Source organism: Poecilia reticulata, linkage group LG7 (genome assembly GCF_000633615.1).
Source record: "Poecilia reticulata strain Guanapo linkage group LG7, Guppy_female_1.0+MT, whole genome shotgun sequence".
NCBI classification, from domain to species: domain Eukaryota; kingdom Metazoa; phylum Chordata; class Actinopteri; order Cyprinodontiformes; family Poeciliidae; genus Poecilia; species Poecilia reticulata.
Window position 1 is genome coordinate 4,016,872 of NC_024337.1, and position 14,322 is coordinate 4,031,193.

General features: G+C 38.8%; 1 protein-coding gene across 1 annotated transcript in view; it reads left to right on the top strand.

The window, feature by feature from the left end:
* Positions 1–2,247: 2,247 nt before the first annotated feature.
* LOC103467065 (TBC1 domain family member 22B-like) overlaps positions 2,248–14,322 on the top strand; it is a 20,901-nt gene continuing 8,826 nt past the window's right edge. Inside the window, exons 1-9 of the mRNA XM_017306017.1 lie at positions 2,248–2,563; positions 6,318–6,374; positions 7,787–7,976; positions 8,081–8,246; positions 9,728–9,895; positions 10,945–11,015; positions 11,232–11,360; positions 11,470–11,535; positions 12,842–12,960. Of these exons, the coding sequence (XP_017161506.1) occupies positions 2,508–2,563; positions 6,318–6,374; positions 7,787–7,976; positions 8,081–8,246; positions 9,728–9,895; positions 10,945–11,015; positions 11,232–11,360; positions 11,470–11,535; positions 12,842–12,960 (1,022 nt within the window). The 5' untranslated portion in view covers positions 2,248–2,507. The remainder of the gene's footprint in view (positions 2,564–6,317; positions 6,375–7,786; positions 7,977–8,080; positions 8,247–9,727; positions 9,896–10,944; positions 11,016–11,231; positions 11,361–11,469; positions 11,536–12,841; positions 12,961–14,322) is intronic.

Here is a 14,322-nt window from a genome sequence, read left to right on the forward strand (position 1 = left end):
TATATATATTTTGTCATAGTACCCCCAAGAATTAAAAACTACTTTCACCCCTGGGTGCACCCCCAAGTAAAAACGCTAGTGGAAAGTGAGGAAACACTTATGATGCAGAAACAGGAGCACTTGACCATCACGTTGAAGCATTAAAAGTTTCTTTCTCTGGAAGTCCGATGGAATGGTGCTTTACCGCACTGGACTTAACTCTTTGCGTTGTCTTAGTGATGCAAGGTTTGAGTACAGCTGATTGGCTGTAACCAAAGGTTATTCGGTTTACATACACCAAATAAAAACATACATCCACCTGTTTTTTCTCACAGTCTGAAGTTAAGTTTGACCAAGCTTTTCTTGTAGGTCAGTTAGAATCACTAAAATTATTTCTATTTGCTGAATGTCACGATGAAGCAAAAAGATTCCCTACTTTTTTCTCTGTATTTTGTAATGTTACTTTTTAATTGAAGGACTAGGGTGAAATATGATGTACATCCTTCCATGAGCTTCTCTCAGAGTTTTACTGGAATTCTGACCCATTCCTCCTGACAGAACTGTGGAACTGAGTCAAGTTTGATGTCGGTACAGAACATGTTTCACTGTGGATAATGACTCTGTCTTACCAGCTTCAGCCAGTGTATTCATGAGGTCTTTGGCTTTTCTTCTGGGAACAATCTGCACATTTAATACCAAAACACATTTATCTGTTAGACACAGTACCTGTCTCTTTACTGACCGTTATGATGGTTGGACATTCCCATAATTTCTATACTTGCACATAATTGTTTGGACAGATGAAAGCAGCAGTTTCAAACATCTGGAAATTGTTCCTAAGGTTGAATCAGATGTGTGCAGGAACACAACCTTCTGCATCATTCAGGTGATTGGCAATATATATTCATTTGAAGATGTTTTTATAATTTTGACCATGTCTGGTAGATAGATCCCAGATAGAATTGACACCTTTGTAACAAACTTATGGCAATCTTTGGAAAACCAAGAACTACCGTTCAGTTTAAAAAACTGAACTCTGGTTTCTTTGAGGCAAAATGCAAAGAAAAGACGGATTCCTCAAGACTGTGCTGTAAAATAGGCTTCAATACACATACCAGCCAGATAGTGCTGGTTAAATAATAAATAAAGGGGTGAATCTGGGTCACATACTTATTTATCTCAACAAATCTATGAACATACATGCATCAACACAGCTGAAAGTCACATGAACAGTCAGATGTTTCATCATAACCCACTACAGACTACTACAGGTAGTTCATCAGGTAGGTGTTAAGACAAAAAACATCTCTACAGTGAAGAACCCAGTTTACCATTACAAGGCTCTTGTAATAATAATAACAATCAAAAATGACTGTTGATCCTTTGTTTGGCTGCGTCATTAAGACATGAATGCTTCTAAGGGCAATAGATCCATAAACAGTGAGGTGGCTGGGATATGGGGCAGGAGGGGCAACATTCACCCTATATGTACCAGACCCACCTGACCAGGGAGTCTAGAGGAATTGAGCTGTCTTGATGAGCTCCAACAATTATTTGCATTTCTGTTTTCCTATTTTACGTGTTTGTCCCTAAAATGATAGCAGGATCGAATGTTCAGGCAAAATATTAGGAGATTCACTATATTTGAAATTTATGGAAACTGTTCTTTAATATCAAATCAGCCGAGTTTTGGTATTTAAAACATTAAGAAATCATAGACACATTGTATGTTTATATTTACTTTCCAAAGTATGCACAGCGCACTGGTTGGCAGAAACCAGGAGGTGACTTTAAAATCAGCAGCATTCCACTGAGGTGACACATTCCATGTAACCAAAGCCAGGTTAGGCCTTCAGGAATTAGTGCACTATGATCCATGGTCTCACCTACCACTCAGGATCCCAACATTCTTCTCTGCAGGTGGTAGGCCCACTTGAATACATTAATGTCCATAAAACTTGAGAAACATATTTGCATTTTACATTATGTAAAGTTGGGGCATAATTTTGGTTTTAAAATACCAAAATAATCACAACTTTATATATTTGTCTGTCTGCATTATATTTTAAAATATTACATCAGATACTTTTGTACTCTTACTTGAGTAATTATGGGACTACGTTTTACCTTTACTTGAGTAAAAATATGATGCTACTCTACCCAGCTCTGTCTGTTGGTCATTTGTATTACTAATTTATTTCTCTTCTTCCTCCTTTTCCCAGCACAACATCTGCTGTTATTGGCCACCTTCACCGCACCTGTTCGACCCTCGAGCCAATCACACGCTTCAACCGTTGCTCCCCAAGATGGCGGCTTCCAGTGAGCCGCTTTGCTCATCCTCCCAGCAGAACGATAGATATCGCCTTATCTCCGGATCATTTGAACTCTCCCCGAGGCTGCCCACAGAGAGCTGAGCGGAGTTGCGCTGTGAAACACGGAAGCCGTCCCTTCCCCTTTGCCCTATTGCGCTTTCATGGTACGCGGAGCCGGGCTCGGTGTTGGGCTGAAGGGGGTTGTGCTATCCAAGTATGGCCACCGACAACAGGATCAATTTCTGGAGGAGAAACACTAAGGTTCCCGGAAGGTTGGTTGTCTCATTCTTATTAAAACGTAGCTGCCTCCCAGTGCTAACTTTTCGGCCGAACTATTGTAGCCAGAAAAATCTACAGGAAAGTCGTGTTTAGCGCACAATGAGAGAAGCTCAATATTCGTGGAAACAGAATCTTTGTTTGACATTAAACGGTTGACGTAACTGCCTGAAGTAATTATAGTTAAATGCGCAAATTATTCTCGTTTTTAGTCAATCTGCTGTAGCACGTCAGAGAGGTTTCATTTGATTGTGCTGTCAGCTAAAAGATGACTGAGCTCCATCACTTTATTCTCTGCGGTTTGTGTTAAAGTGGGGGTGTCATCTGTCACCATCCGCCCGCCGTATGCTTCCTGGGTCTGTGCTGACAGCTGCTGCAACACAATGGACTCCATTCACCCTCATTTATAAGTACCGCTTTAAACTGGGGTTCAGCGAGCCTCCATTTAGGGTCATGAAGTGAAATAGCCCCAATTATTATGAGTTATAGCTTTGTGTGTAAGTGATTTCTTTGTAGAAACAAACACAGCAGACGGATGGGCATTTAAAACATTTAGCCACAGGCTGATTGTCAGCATTAATACCAAGTTTTAAAAAGTTACAGTTTAAAAGTTGGAGCAAATTTCCTTTATACTGTTGTGATTTTGTGTCCCTCCATAAATGTTGCTATGCACTGCTTGTCAGCTGGCTGAAAGAAGGTTCCTACACTGTCTGCTGTCAGCCACCACAAATCGTTTGCCAGACTCTAAAATCTTTTCACTATTGGTGAGAAGAAACATGTTGGTAAAAAATAAATAACTAAAAATGAATTTAAATCTAAATTTGCCAGTATGACCCCAATTTGACGCCAGCTTTATGGCAAGAATAAATATTTCTGCATAGTTTTTCCTCAATAAACCTCTTCCAAAAGTATATCATCATGAGTTACGCAAAATAATTTCTTCCCAAAAATCACATATGACGGTAAATGTGATTTTTTTTTATTTTTTGTTAGATAACGGACTATGGCTTGACAAGTAAGGCTGAGGCAGAAGTGTGGTAAGAAGTAAGAAATATTGTCACCTGCAGGTTGGAGTTAGGATCACTTAAATCTCACGTTTGACCATTTTTGCTACTGAATTCTCACAATTACTCACAACGATGCAGTAGCATGAAAATATGTGGGGATTTGCTGATTTTGCGTGAATTTCCACGATTGCAGAAATCAAGAACAACTGGAGGGACTGGATTTTACAATAGTAAAAATAATTGTGTGATTTTTGTTAGAGATATTTGGGTATAAACGAATAGAATCAATTTATATTTTAACCAGGGGTGCACCAATTGCAGTTTTCGGGCTGAGTACCGATCTTTAGAAAATCTGACTTGCCGATTCCAATTTTGGCTGAAACCAATTCTTTTTTTATGCCTGAAATGTTGCTGAATTGGTAACAGAGGAGTCACTATTATTAACGGCAGACATGATCTGGTGGGCAGGTCCATCAGTGAGACCGCTCTCACAGCAGAGCAAAAGAGGGCAATGATTGATTTGTTTGTTTTTTTTTTTGTTTATCAGGTAGATAAGATTGGAGGAAAAGATTGGCTTCACATGGAAGTATCAGCTGATCTCCCAACATTAGGGAAATCAACGCCGATAAACCGGCCGGCCGATCAGTTCACCATTTATTTAAACAAAAATACGTATGTGCGTAAAATTCTGAAACTTAAATTACCTGGCTTTTTCTTAAAAAAAAAAAAAGAATTCAAAGAATTATTCAAAATGCAAATGGACGTGCGTCCAATTCGTTGCTGCGTAGGTTTTTCATTTGTCATCTCAAATATAAGCCTAACAGCTGGGACCAGCAAACATCACAACCACCCACTAAGGTTCTACCTGCAGTTCCTCTGGCACACGCAGCAATCAGAACTCATTGGACCTCGTTAAGAAGAGCTGAGCTGTGTGTTTCACCTACATTGAGTTGTGTGTTTTTATGACTGACTGACAGGCTGATGTGTTGGTTTCAACTGTCAGAGGGCGGGGGAGGAAGAGAACGGGAGCCGAGTCTGTTTGGGAAACCCGAGAGGAGAGGATCTCCAAGGAGAGGGCGTGTCTCTCTCTGTCCCACAGACGGATCTAACCGCGGAGGTTGGACACCAACAGATGTTTGAACAGGAAGGCTGGGGGGTTTGCGCTCGCTCCCTGTCCTCACTGCTGCTGCTGCTGCTGCTGATAAAGCCAGTGTGACGGTTGTAAACAACAGACTCTGGCACAGCCAGATAACCAGCAGTTCCAGTTCCCAGCCACAAGGCTTACTGTAAGCTATTCCAATAAAACGCTGCCAGTCAGATCAGTCTTTCGTGGTCATAGTGTGACTTGTTGTTTTCTAACAGAAGGGATAATTGTGTTTTTGTACCTTATGTCCCCTACAGGGCTTGTGGCAAACTGCAACAAGACTTCCTGTGATTTTCATTTCATCATTTTATTTAGCCAGGTTTAGTCCAGAGTCTGACCCATTTTTATATTAATTTGACATAAAAGTGAAAAACATGGTTGTATTGTACATTTCATTTTTAGAAGACTTTAATACATGTGCATCTCTTTTTGCAATTTGATTAATTAATTAATTTTTTTAACTTCCAACCTTGAGCTGGGAAACCTAGTTTGTGCCAGTTTTGTGTTGCAATCGAGGGTTGCCCTAAATCACTACAAGGCTAGCAAATAGCCCCCAAGCCAGACTTTGGACATCCTTGATTTAAGAGTCGTGGAGGGTTTTATAAGGCTCTACGGGGTTAACGAGTGGGGGGCAACATTTCTTTGGATTTCTTTGAAGAAACAAAGGCAGAAGTGGGAATTGTGACTTTTCCTTGTTTGCTCCCGGTTGCCAGATAGTTGGAAGGGAAATAGAAAGCTGAGCTTTAAGTTTTTGCTGTCTGCTGAACATACTGCCCACCACAGGGAGGGGAACAACATGGCCGCCCTGCAAGCTGTTGGCTACTTCTGTTTACTGCGGAACTACAGTCTGACTCAAAAGAAAGAGTGGTCAACAAAAATACTTAAACTAAACAAACATTACTTTACACAACACTTTCTGACTTTGAACTTGTCACTCAAAATACAAAATACCTTCAGAGGAATATCCCAAGCATCAACAAAATATCATCACATATATGTAGAAAAATGAAATGAGACAGAAGCACGTAGGCCAGAGCTTTCTAAAGTTTTCAGCTTCTGAGTCACAAAATGAAATCATGAGAGTTCAGTGACCCTGACTCCTGGTTGCTATGCAAGCACTTTTACTAGGTTAGTTAAAAAGTGCTACAATGAGAAAACAGTCAGGGCCAACAGCCAGTATGTTGGTCAGTAGGATGCTTTTATTTTATCCATTTTTGTCATTGAAGATGGTTTTTGAAGAAGACCTCCGACTTCGATATTGCACCTGACAGCAGATGGTGTCTCAAACCCAACAGTGGAAACCACTGATGTTGGCTCTTCTTCCTAACTTTGTTCACTTCCTGATTTAATTCTCACACACATATGAGTGAGAAAAGCAAATTTAATGCTGTAATGCTGTGTCTGTACTTGGTCATATTTAGAACAATTGTGATAATAAATGAGCTTCTGGGGGGGAGAAAAGCCATGAAGGACAGTTTGTGCCACCGCCAGCATTCCTCTGAGCAATCATTAAACGATGGATGTGAACACTTACCCTCAGGTTAGCTACAAGTGTTTTTCCACGTCGAGGTGACTGCATTTTTACATTATCATCCACAGCGTGCAACCAGTTTATGGAGCACAGCATCCACCTCTCGATCCCCGTTTGCGACGCACGTAAGTGCTCAGTGCACGCCTGGGCTGCTGCATGCCACGTGGACACATTTAATTTGTCCTTTTACCGGTCTTTGCAGTCGTTCCATGTTTTGAGTACATTTGCGTACTGCATGCTGTGAAACCGTGACCCAATTACTACATTTTGCTTTAGTTCTGCTTTTGGAACCTGTATTTCATGTTTCTTTTTCTTTATTGCATTATTTTGAGATGCATCATCGATTAGATTTTTTTTTTTTCTTAATTCAGATATGTTATTTTCTTCTTTTTTTTTTTCTTCTTTTTTTTTTTTTTTTTTTTGAAAACTCCAAGGGAAAAATAAAGATTAGAGCCAATTCCATATTCTCTTTAATGAGAATGATTAAGCAGAGAGCAGAATATTACTTTTTGGGCTTTCTGTCATGAGCTGTTATGGTAAATTTGAATAAATTATTCAAATTTGAAGTGTCCAATGTTCAACTTTGTACAGTTTAGCACAGAACTATTCATTCAGTCTGATTCCCTTAACACAAAAGAGCATTGGGAATATGGCCTGTAACAATGGAGTGTTACGACGAGGCTAGAAAAAAATGTAAGAAATTAACAAATTACGAGAATTAAGTCATAATATTACGGGAATACGTCGTAATAGTACGTGGAAAAAGTCGGAATAATTGGAGAATAAAGTCATAACATTACCAGAATAAGGTCATAATAACGCGAGAAGTCATACAACAATAAAGTCAAACTAATGAGAATAAATTCATGTCATCAGAAAGTCATAATACTACAAGAATGAAGTAGTAATTTTATGATGACTCCTTCATGAAAGATAAAAGACTAAAATGAAGAGCATGTTATGAAGTAGTAATTTGGTATCAGTTTTTCAAATAGGACATACTTAATCTTTCAACACATCAGCATCAAATTATCTGCAGGAATTTGAAACGATTGAGCAACGACAGTCTATTCTGAGTGAACCACAGACTTGACGATCTGGTCACATTACAGCTTGATGACTATAAAAGCTTTGCTCTTGTTAAAACAGCTGTTTTTCTTGTACTTTTCCGACTCGTCTGGTAATATTTTGCCTTTATTTAATATTAGGACTTTTGTGTCATAAATAAAATCACTTTAATCTCATAATTTAGAAAAAAAAAATCTTGGTCTGGCCCTAGTATGTACTCGTAGTGTCTCCCCAGAGAGGTTTTTTTTTTTTTTCTCATTATTTTTAGATTCCAGTCGATAACTAAACGGGGATGGTAAGCCAAAAAGATGGTCTGATTTTCCCCTCACCAGCTGATTCCTTGGTTCATCAGACATTATTCCAAAATTTAGTGTAAATTAAAATTCATCCATCAATGAGATCTACCAGGTCTTGCAACTTTTTTTTTTACTTTTTTTCATTTCCTGTTTGTTCTTTATTCCACCTGCAGGTACCCAAAAGACGCAAAGCCCAAATTCAACAACCTTAAGTCTAAAAAAGCTTGCAGCTTCCACGAGTTTGCTTGCAGCACAAACGATGCTTGGGACATTGACGATGAGGAGGATGAAAACTTCTGCGGGACACCTTTGTCGGCTTCCTTTACGCCTTCAGGCCAGGACTTGACGTCTGTGCACAACCAGGTATCTGCAAGACCTCCTGTTTCTCACTGAAAAACTGCAGGCTGGTCTGGAACRGTGAGAGATTCTCATCCAGGTGTGTTTTGTYTATTTCTGCGTCCACTTAGCAACTGCGGCATCAGACGGGTGAAACGGAGCATGTGTTGCCCCACATACTGACTCCACCCAGGGACGAGGGTCACAACTCCCAAAGGGATGACGGCTCAGAGTGTGAGCGTGTCAACGGCAAATTTGTGAAGTCTAGTAGTGACGCAGATCTCAACACGACCTCAGGTGTGTTGTAAATATTGTGCAGCAATTCATTCTGCTTAAAGAGTTCCTGAGATGCCTCTGCTGTGATTCACGCTAAAGCTAATTATGGACTTTGTTAGAAGGGACTTAACACTGCAGGTAGGTCTGTAGAGATTATGRGGACTTAAATATATGCCTGACAGGACGCGTCCCAGTCCACAGACACAACCACTAAATACCGGAGGTGTTTGAGGAGTTTTATTTTACTGCTGGTATTCTGTTAATCATTAGAAATGTTCTCTGACAAAAAAAAAAATACAACTTGATTTACAAAACTGGGGAACAAATCTGTTTCTTAGACACTTTAATAAGTGACTTGGAGTCTAAATATAAAAGCTTACCCAAGACAAATCATAATAAATAACAAAGTCATCTATTAAAGCGTCTTTAAAAAAGTATGAAGGAATCAATCAGTTAATTCCAATAAATAAACTTTCAGTTGAATAAAGTTTGACATCTATGTTGACGTTTTGGCTGTTAATTCTTCTTGGACATTTACATTCATGCTCTTATTTTCAAGTGGGTGCAGCCGTTCAGTTTCCTTTCCACTTGTTCTCTTTTCTTTTCACCTAATAACTTTATTTCAAWCAAGAAATAAATATAAAATAAAGTCATGTCAAAATAATGTCAAAAGTTAGTGCTTTAGCATTAGCTTCTGCTAAATGCCATGTTGGTGTACCGCTTAATGTTAGCAAAACAAATTTTTTAAGTAGTAGTGCCAACCTCTGCTGAGACACATGGCTGCATATGGCCTTGTAGAGCCCTGTAGGTGTGAATGATCTCCATTGTTCGTGATGTTTTAGCCTTGATCTCTGAATTACTGACTAATCTCCCACATGCACAGGTTTCGACTGCAGTACCTGAGTGTTTGGWGTTTGTAGATGGGAAACCACTTTAACACATTCCCAGATGACAATATGTCACCAAACCCAATGGAGCCATTTCARAATTTGACCCTGAACTCATCTCAACACAGCTGTTGCGTTAAAATAGATTAGTTTGTGTTTTTCTTGAGCATGAATATAAAGGTGAGAGTTTAAGAGCTGRAAATACTTTTCCAAGGTACTGTATGTCGTACTGTGTAAATGTTTCTTTGAACAAATGTACTTTTTTCCCCTCTGCTTTGGAATCTACATCAATAGAATATGTGGATTGAAACTTTTTGCACAGTAATGTTGTGACCTGCAGGCACATTGTGGGTTGCTGGGTGAATATCTTGAATAATGCACAGCTTCACTTTGAGGAGCATCTGCCACATGAATAGTTATGTGCTGTTCACCGAACACCTGGACCTCTGCTCAGAGGTCCTGGATGCTGAATATTCAGGCTCTTGCGAATTAATCCTTTGATCTTATTTTAAGTCATAAAACCAAAACACAGTGGTTGTTCAGTTACTGTGTTCTTTTATCTGAAGAGAATTTGACCAATTTTCATTTGTTTGTTTTTTTGTTTTATTTCCTCAGTCCACTCCTCACTGCAGAAGCAGCAGTCTCTCCCAGTGCGTCCCATCATCCCTCTGGTGGCTCGTATCTCTGATCAGAACGCATCAGGGGCTCCACCCATGACTGTGAGGGAGAAAAGCCGGCTGGATAAATTCAAGCAGCTGCTGGCCAGTCCCAAYACTGACCTAGGTACTGTTGAAGAGAGAAAAACGTTTGCGTGCCGCCTTACTCAGCTCCACATGCTCAGTGATGCCCCATCTGCTCTGTAAAGCCTGTCCAGAAATCACACATGGTGTTTTTGTTCCACCMAAATAAGAAAATGCAGTCAGATAAACTTCAAGAAGCGTTACTGTATAATATTGAGGTTTTGATTCATTGAAAATATACATTTTATTCTGTTGTTTTGAGGAGTGCACTGTTAAATTGGCGCCAGGTTCCTTAATTTTGGGAGATCAGCCAATACTGATCTTATCTACCTTCACAAATGTCTAAAAATCAACCACTGTCCCCTTTGCTCTGCCATGATGGCTGTTTGACTGACCGACCCACCCACCAGGTCAAGTCTGAATGTTTACAGGTAACAATAATCACCCACTATTGCCAACTCAGCAACTTTCTTACTATATTTAGTAAAATTTCAGACAAAATAAAATCAATACTAGTCAAAATTGGAATTGATAGGTTATGTTTTTTTAAAGATCTGTAATTGCCGATCGGCCAGAAAACTGCAATCAGTGCACCCTTAGTGTTTTTAATGTGGTTTATAAATTGTTTTAGCTTCTTAAAACAGGTAAACACTCAATTTAAATATAATTATGTTTACCATAACTTTGCATTCTGTAAGATATCCATCCAGTGGATCAGTTGTTAGATTTATTTGTTTGTGGTTGTTAAGAAGCTCCCAGAATGCTGCTGTTCCCAGACTGAGTGGGACCTTTAGTTACTGCAGGTCAGGAGCTTCACACTAAATACAGCTTGAACTCTGACAATTATTGCAAAACTTTGTAATCTCTGCTCCAGATAGACCCTAAAGTTGAATCAAATGGGAAGATAAAAGTTCCACATATCATCCAGTGTCTGTGAGGAAAACTTTAATAAGTCCTTAATGAAAATTGTTCAAGAAAAGGAATTGAGTATAGCTCCCTCTGACCTGCAGCCAGCTGAAGCAGCCGCTCTCTGGACTTAATGTGAAACCGAGCGTTGATCTGATTGGTCTGTCTTGCTTTCTGCCACCACAGAAGAACTGCGGAAGCACAGCTGGTCGGGAATACCAAGAGAAGTCCGGCCAATCACGTGGAGGCTTCTCTCTGTAAGGCTTACGACCTTCAGTTTTGCAACATCGCATAACTCACAACTCAGAACCAAGAGCTTCATTTTTTGTTTAGTTTATCCATTTCTGTTCATTTGGTGTCAGCAGCTGTTCGTTTCAGGGGCAGCCTTATCTTCCCTCTGCTCTTATCTCCCTCGGCCAGCTTGTTCTGTTCCCCAGAAGGAAAAGTTTCTTTTCTGTTCTCGCTCCTCTCAGGGTTACCTGCCGGCCAACAAGGAGCGCAGAGAGCTGGTCCTGAAGAGAAAGAGAGAGGAGTATTTTGGCTTCATAGAGCAATACTATCACTCCAGAACAGATGAGCACTATAAAGACACATACAGACAGGTAAAGATCTCATCTGTGTAGTGTGGAAGCATTMTGTTATCGCTTCAAATGAATTAGAAACGCTGCGATTATCTACCGTCGCCTAAGTTTCATTAATTGTTCCTGGCAGATCCACATTGACATTCCCAGAACCAATCCGCTCATCCCTTTGTTCCAGCAGCCTGCAGTCCAAGAGGTGAGGTCCAGTAGAAATCCAGTAGCCACAGAGTTTAAGGTCCAGTTCTAGATCAGTGGTACTACAGGATAAAAACTCTCCTGGCTCTGCTACCTCAAAATAAAGGCTTAAAAAAAGTTTCATTTCAGTTTAACAAAACTACATCTACACAATTKACTTAGATGTTCTATAATAAGTTGGTGGTTTCATTTTTTTTTTTTCTACATTTACATGTGTTTGTCACATTTTGTCAAAAAAAATGTAAATGTATGCTTGTGTATTCTGAATACATTCCACTTTTACAGCAGAAAAAGAAACCTATATATACYGTATATAAAAATTTAAATACCTTTATTTTGTATTGTAGAACATTTTAAACTAACGCATTTCAAACTCAATCCAACTTTAATAACAGTCAAATCTGTACTGCAAATTTACAGTAAATGTTCCTGAAATTAGAGTCTGGATAACTGTAGAGCTCTGAAAGCTTTCTGAGTAAACCAAGGATGCAACTAATTCACTCTGCAGCCGTTTCTTTGCTCCCCTGCTTCTTTTAGAGTGTAAAACATAATACATATTTGATGAAGACTTTTAACATTGGTCATTTTTATGTTGTTTGATGTCATCTTGTTTTCTTGAGTGTAAATATAAAGATAAATTCTACTGTGTTCAAAACTTCTCTGTCTGCTCTCTTGATGATTTTTTGTTCTGACCCTGCTGCATGTGGCTGGTTTGTATTTMAGATTTTGGGTTTATACATTAATAATTAGATGACGCATGAAGCTTAATTTTCTCAATTTTTCTTCTTTATTGGTTTGTGGGGGAAAAAAACTTTCAATAAAGCATCAGGAATAGTAGCACTTTGAAGCAAAGAGCAATTTCACAATTGTACTCATCAGATTGGAAGCATCAGCTTCACACATCAAAAATCAACAACGCTTCAAATTATTGGATGACTAGACCYAACACTACTAAAAAATTATAACTAGAGGAAGTTGGTGAAATATTGTRTTGCTGAGTCACTGAGGAAAAAAAGAGGAAGTTCACTTTGAGACAAAGCTTGACTGAGCTTATTCTGTTCCTCAAATCTCATTTTATGAAGCGACAATTGAAAATTGTAAAGATTTGTACAAAAATTTGTAGATAATGAGTCTAAATGATCTAACAGTCAAATTTAGACACAGGTTGAATGTTTGGGATGTAGCAACAAACTCAGCCCTGAGAAACGGCTACAAAATTGCAACAGCAAAGYGAAAACAGGACACAGGATTCTGTTCTGCACAGCATGTTGTTCCTTTAAAACAGAGTTTTGTCATTTTACCTTCAGGTATTTGAGCGGATTCTGTTTATCTGGGCCATCCGTCATCCAGCCAGCGGTTACGTCCAAGGCATCAACGACCTGGTCACACCTTTTTTTGTCGTCTTCTTGTCCGAGTTTGTCAGTAAGTTCATTTATGCTCATGAGTATAATACGCTTTTTAAAGTACAGAGATGCACTGATCTGAGTGATGAATTTCATTCCTGATGTCCGATTTTCTGTTTTTGCAAAACTTTGATTTGCTTGTCTGGACTTTAGTTTCTCTTGTATTTAGGATGTTGAAGTTTGTCCTTGTGCATTGCTGGCCTCATTCTGCAAAAGCTTTTTTTTTCTTTTGTAAAAAATGTTATCCATTTTGATCTAAAATCTGAAAACAAAAATAGCTTTGACTTTATTTACTTAGTTTTCCAAATTATGTTTAATTTAGTCCATCTATATAAGTAAAAGTCCTCTTCAGTCTCCTGTCTTCTTTTGAAAATATGTTTAATTTAGTTCATGTTTATATAAAATGTGTCTTTTTTTCAAGGCAAATTGCATTTTGGCTCTCGAGAGATTTAACCCWGAGATGTCCAAAATGCTTAAACTTTCCCAAAGTCAGCATGCTCTGCCCGAAAGCTCAAACTGATAAAAGCGCACTTGCTAACTCTTCAAGTTATCAGCTAAAAGTGTTGCCTCAATGACCGGCACCCATGCAGTCACAGGATCACGAAGGCTGAACGCCAAAACACCGACAGTCATTACTTCAGTGGAAGTGGAGAAAATAAAAATGAACAAACAACCTGATCATTATGGAAGTTTTTTTTTATGTGATAAGTATTTTGGTATTCAGTTCAACTCCAAAGCATTTTGAAAAGGGAGATTTTCCTTTTTATGCTAAAAACGACATTCAGTGTTTGAGTTCTTCAAAGAAATGAGGGGAAACAATTATTTAACACCTTGTAAAAAAAAATKTCTGTTGACCACAACAGTCTGTTATATTTCTTAAACTGGATTGTTTTCATTCGTACAGTAATTGTGTTGATTGAAATGCGGTTAAAATGAAAAAAACAAAAACAGGAAATCAGAACAATAAAAATGGAGAAATTGGAATATGAAAGCATGAAATGGAATTTTGAAAAGCATAAAATAGATTTGATAGGGTCCAGTTTAAATAAACTACCAGCGCTGTAACGATTCCTCAAATGATTCTAGTACCTCAATTATTAAAATTCCTTGAGAAAAATTGATCTGCCTCGAAGCTTCCTTAAATTATCTTCTATTATTTAGCGCGCCGTGTTCCAGCYRGGTCGWTGTTTGTGGTTGGCGGCGCCGTCGCTTCAGCCTACGAGTTGTCGCTAAGTGCTAGCAGCATGACATAGAATTTTCCGGCGTTTCATCGGGTTTTGGGGGACCAACAAGCACCGTTAATTTGCAAACTGAAAATGAGCTGATTCCTTTTACAATCTTGCTACTGCACAAGAAATCTTTTCATTTTTTTTGTTCTCATCCTA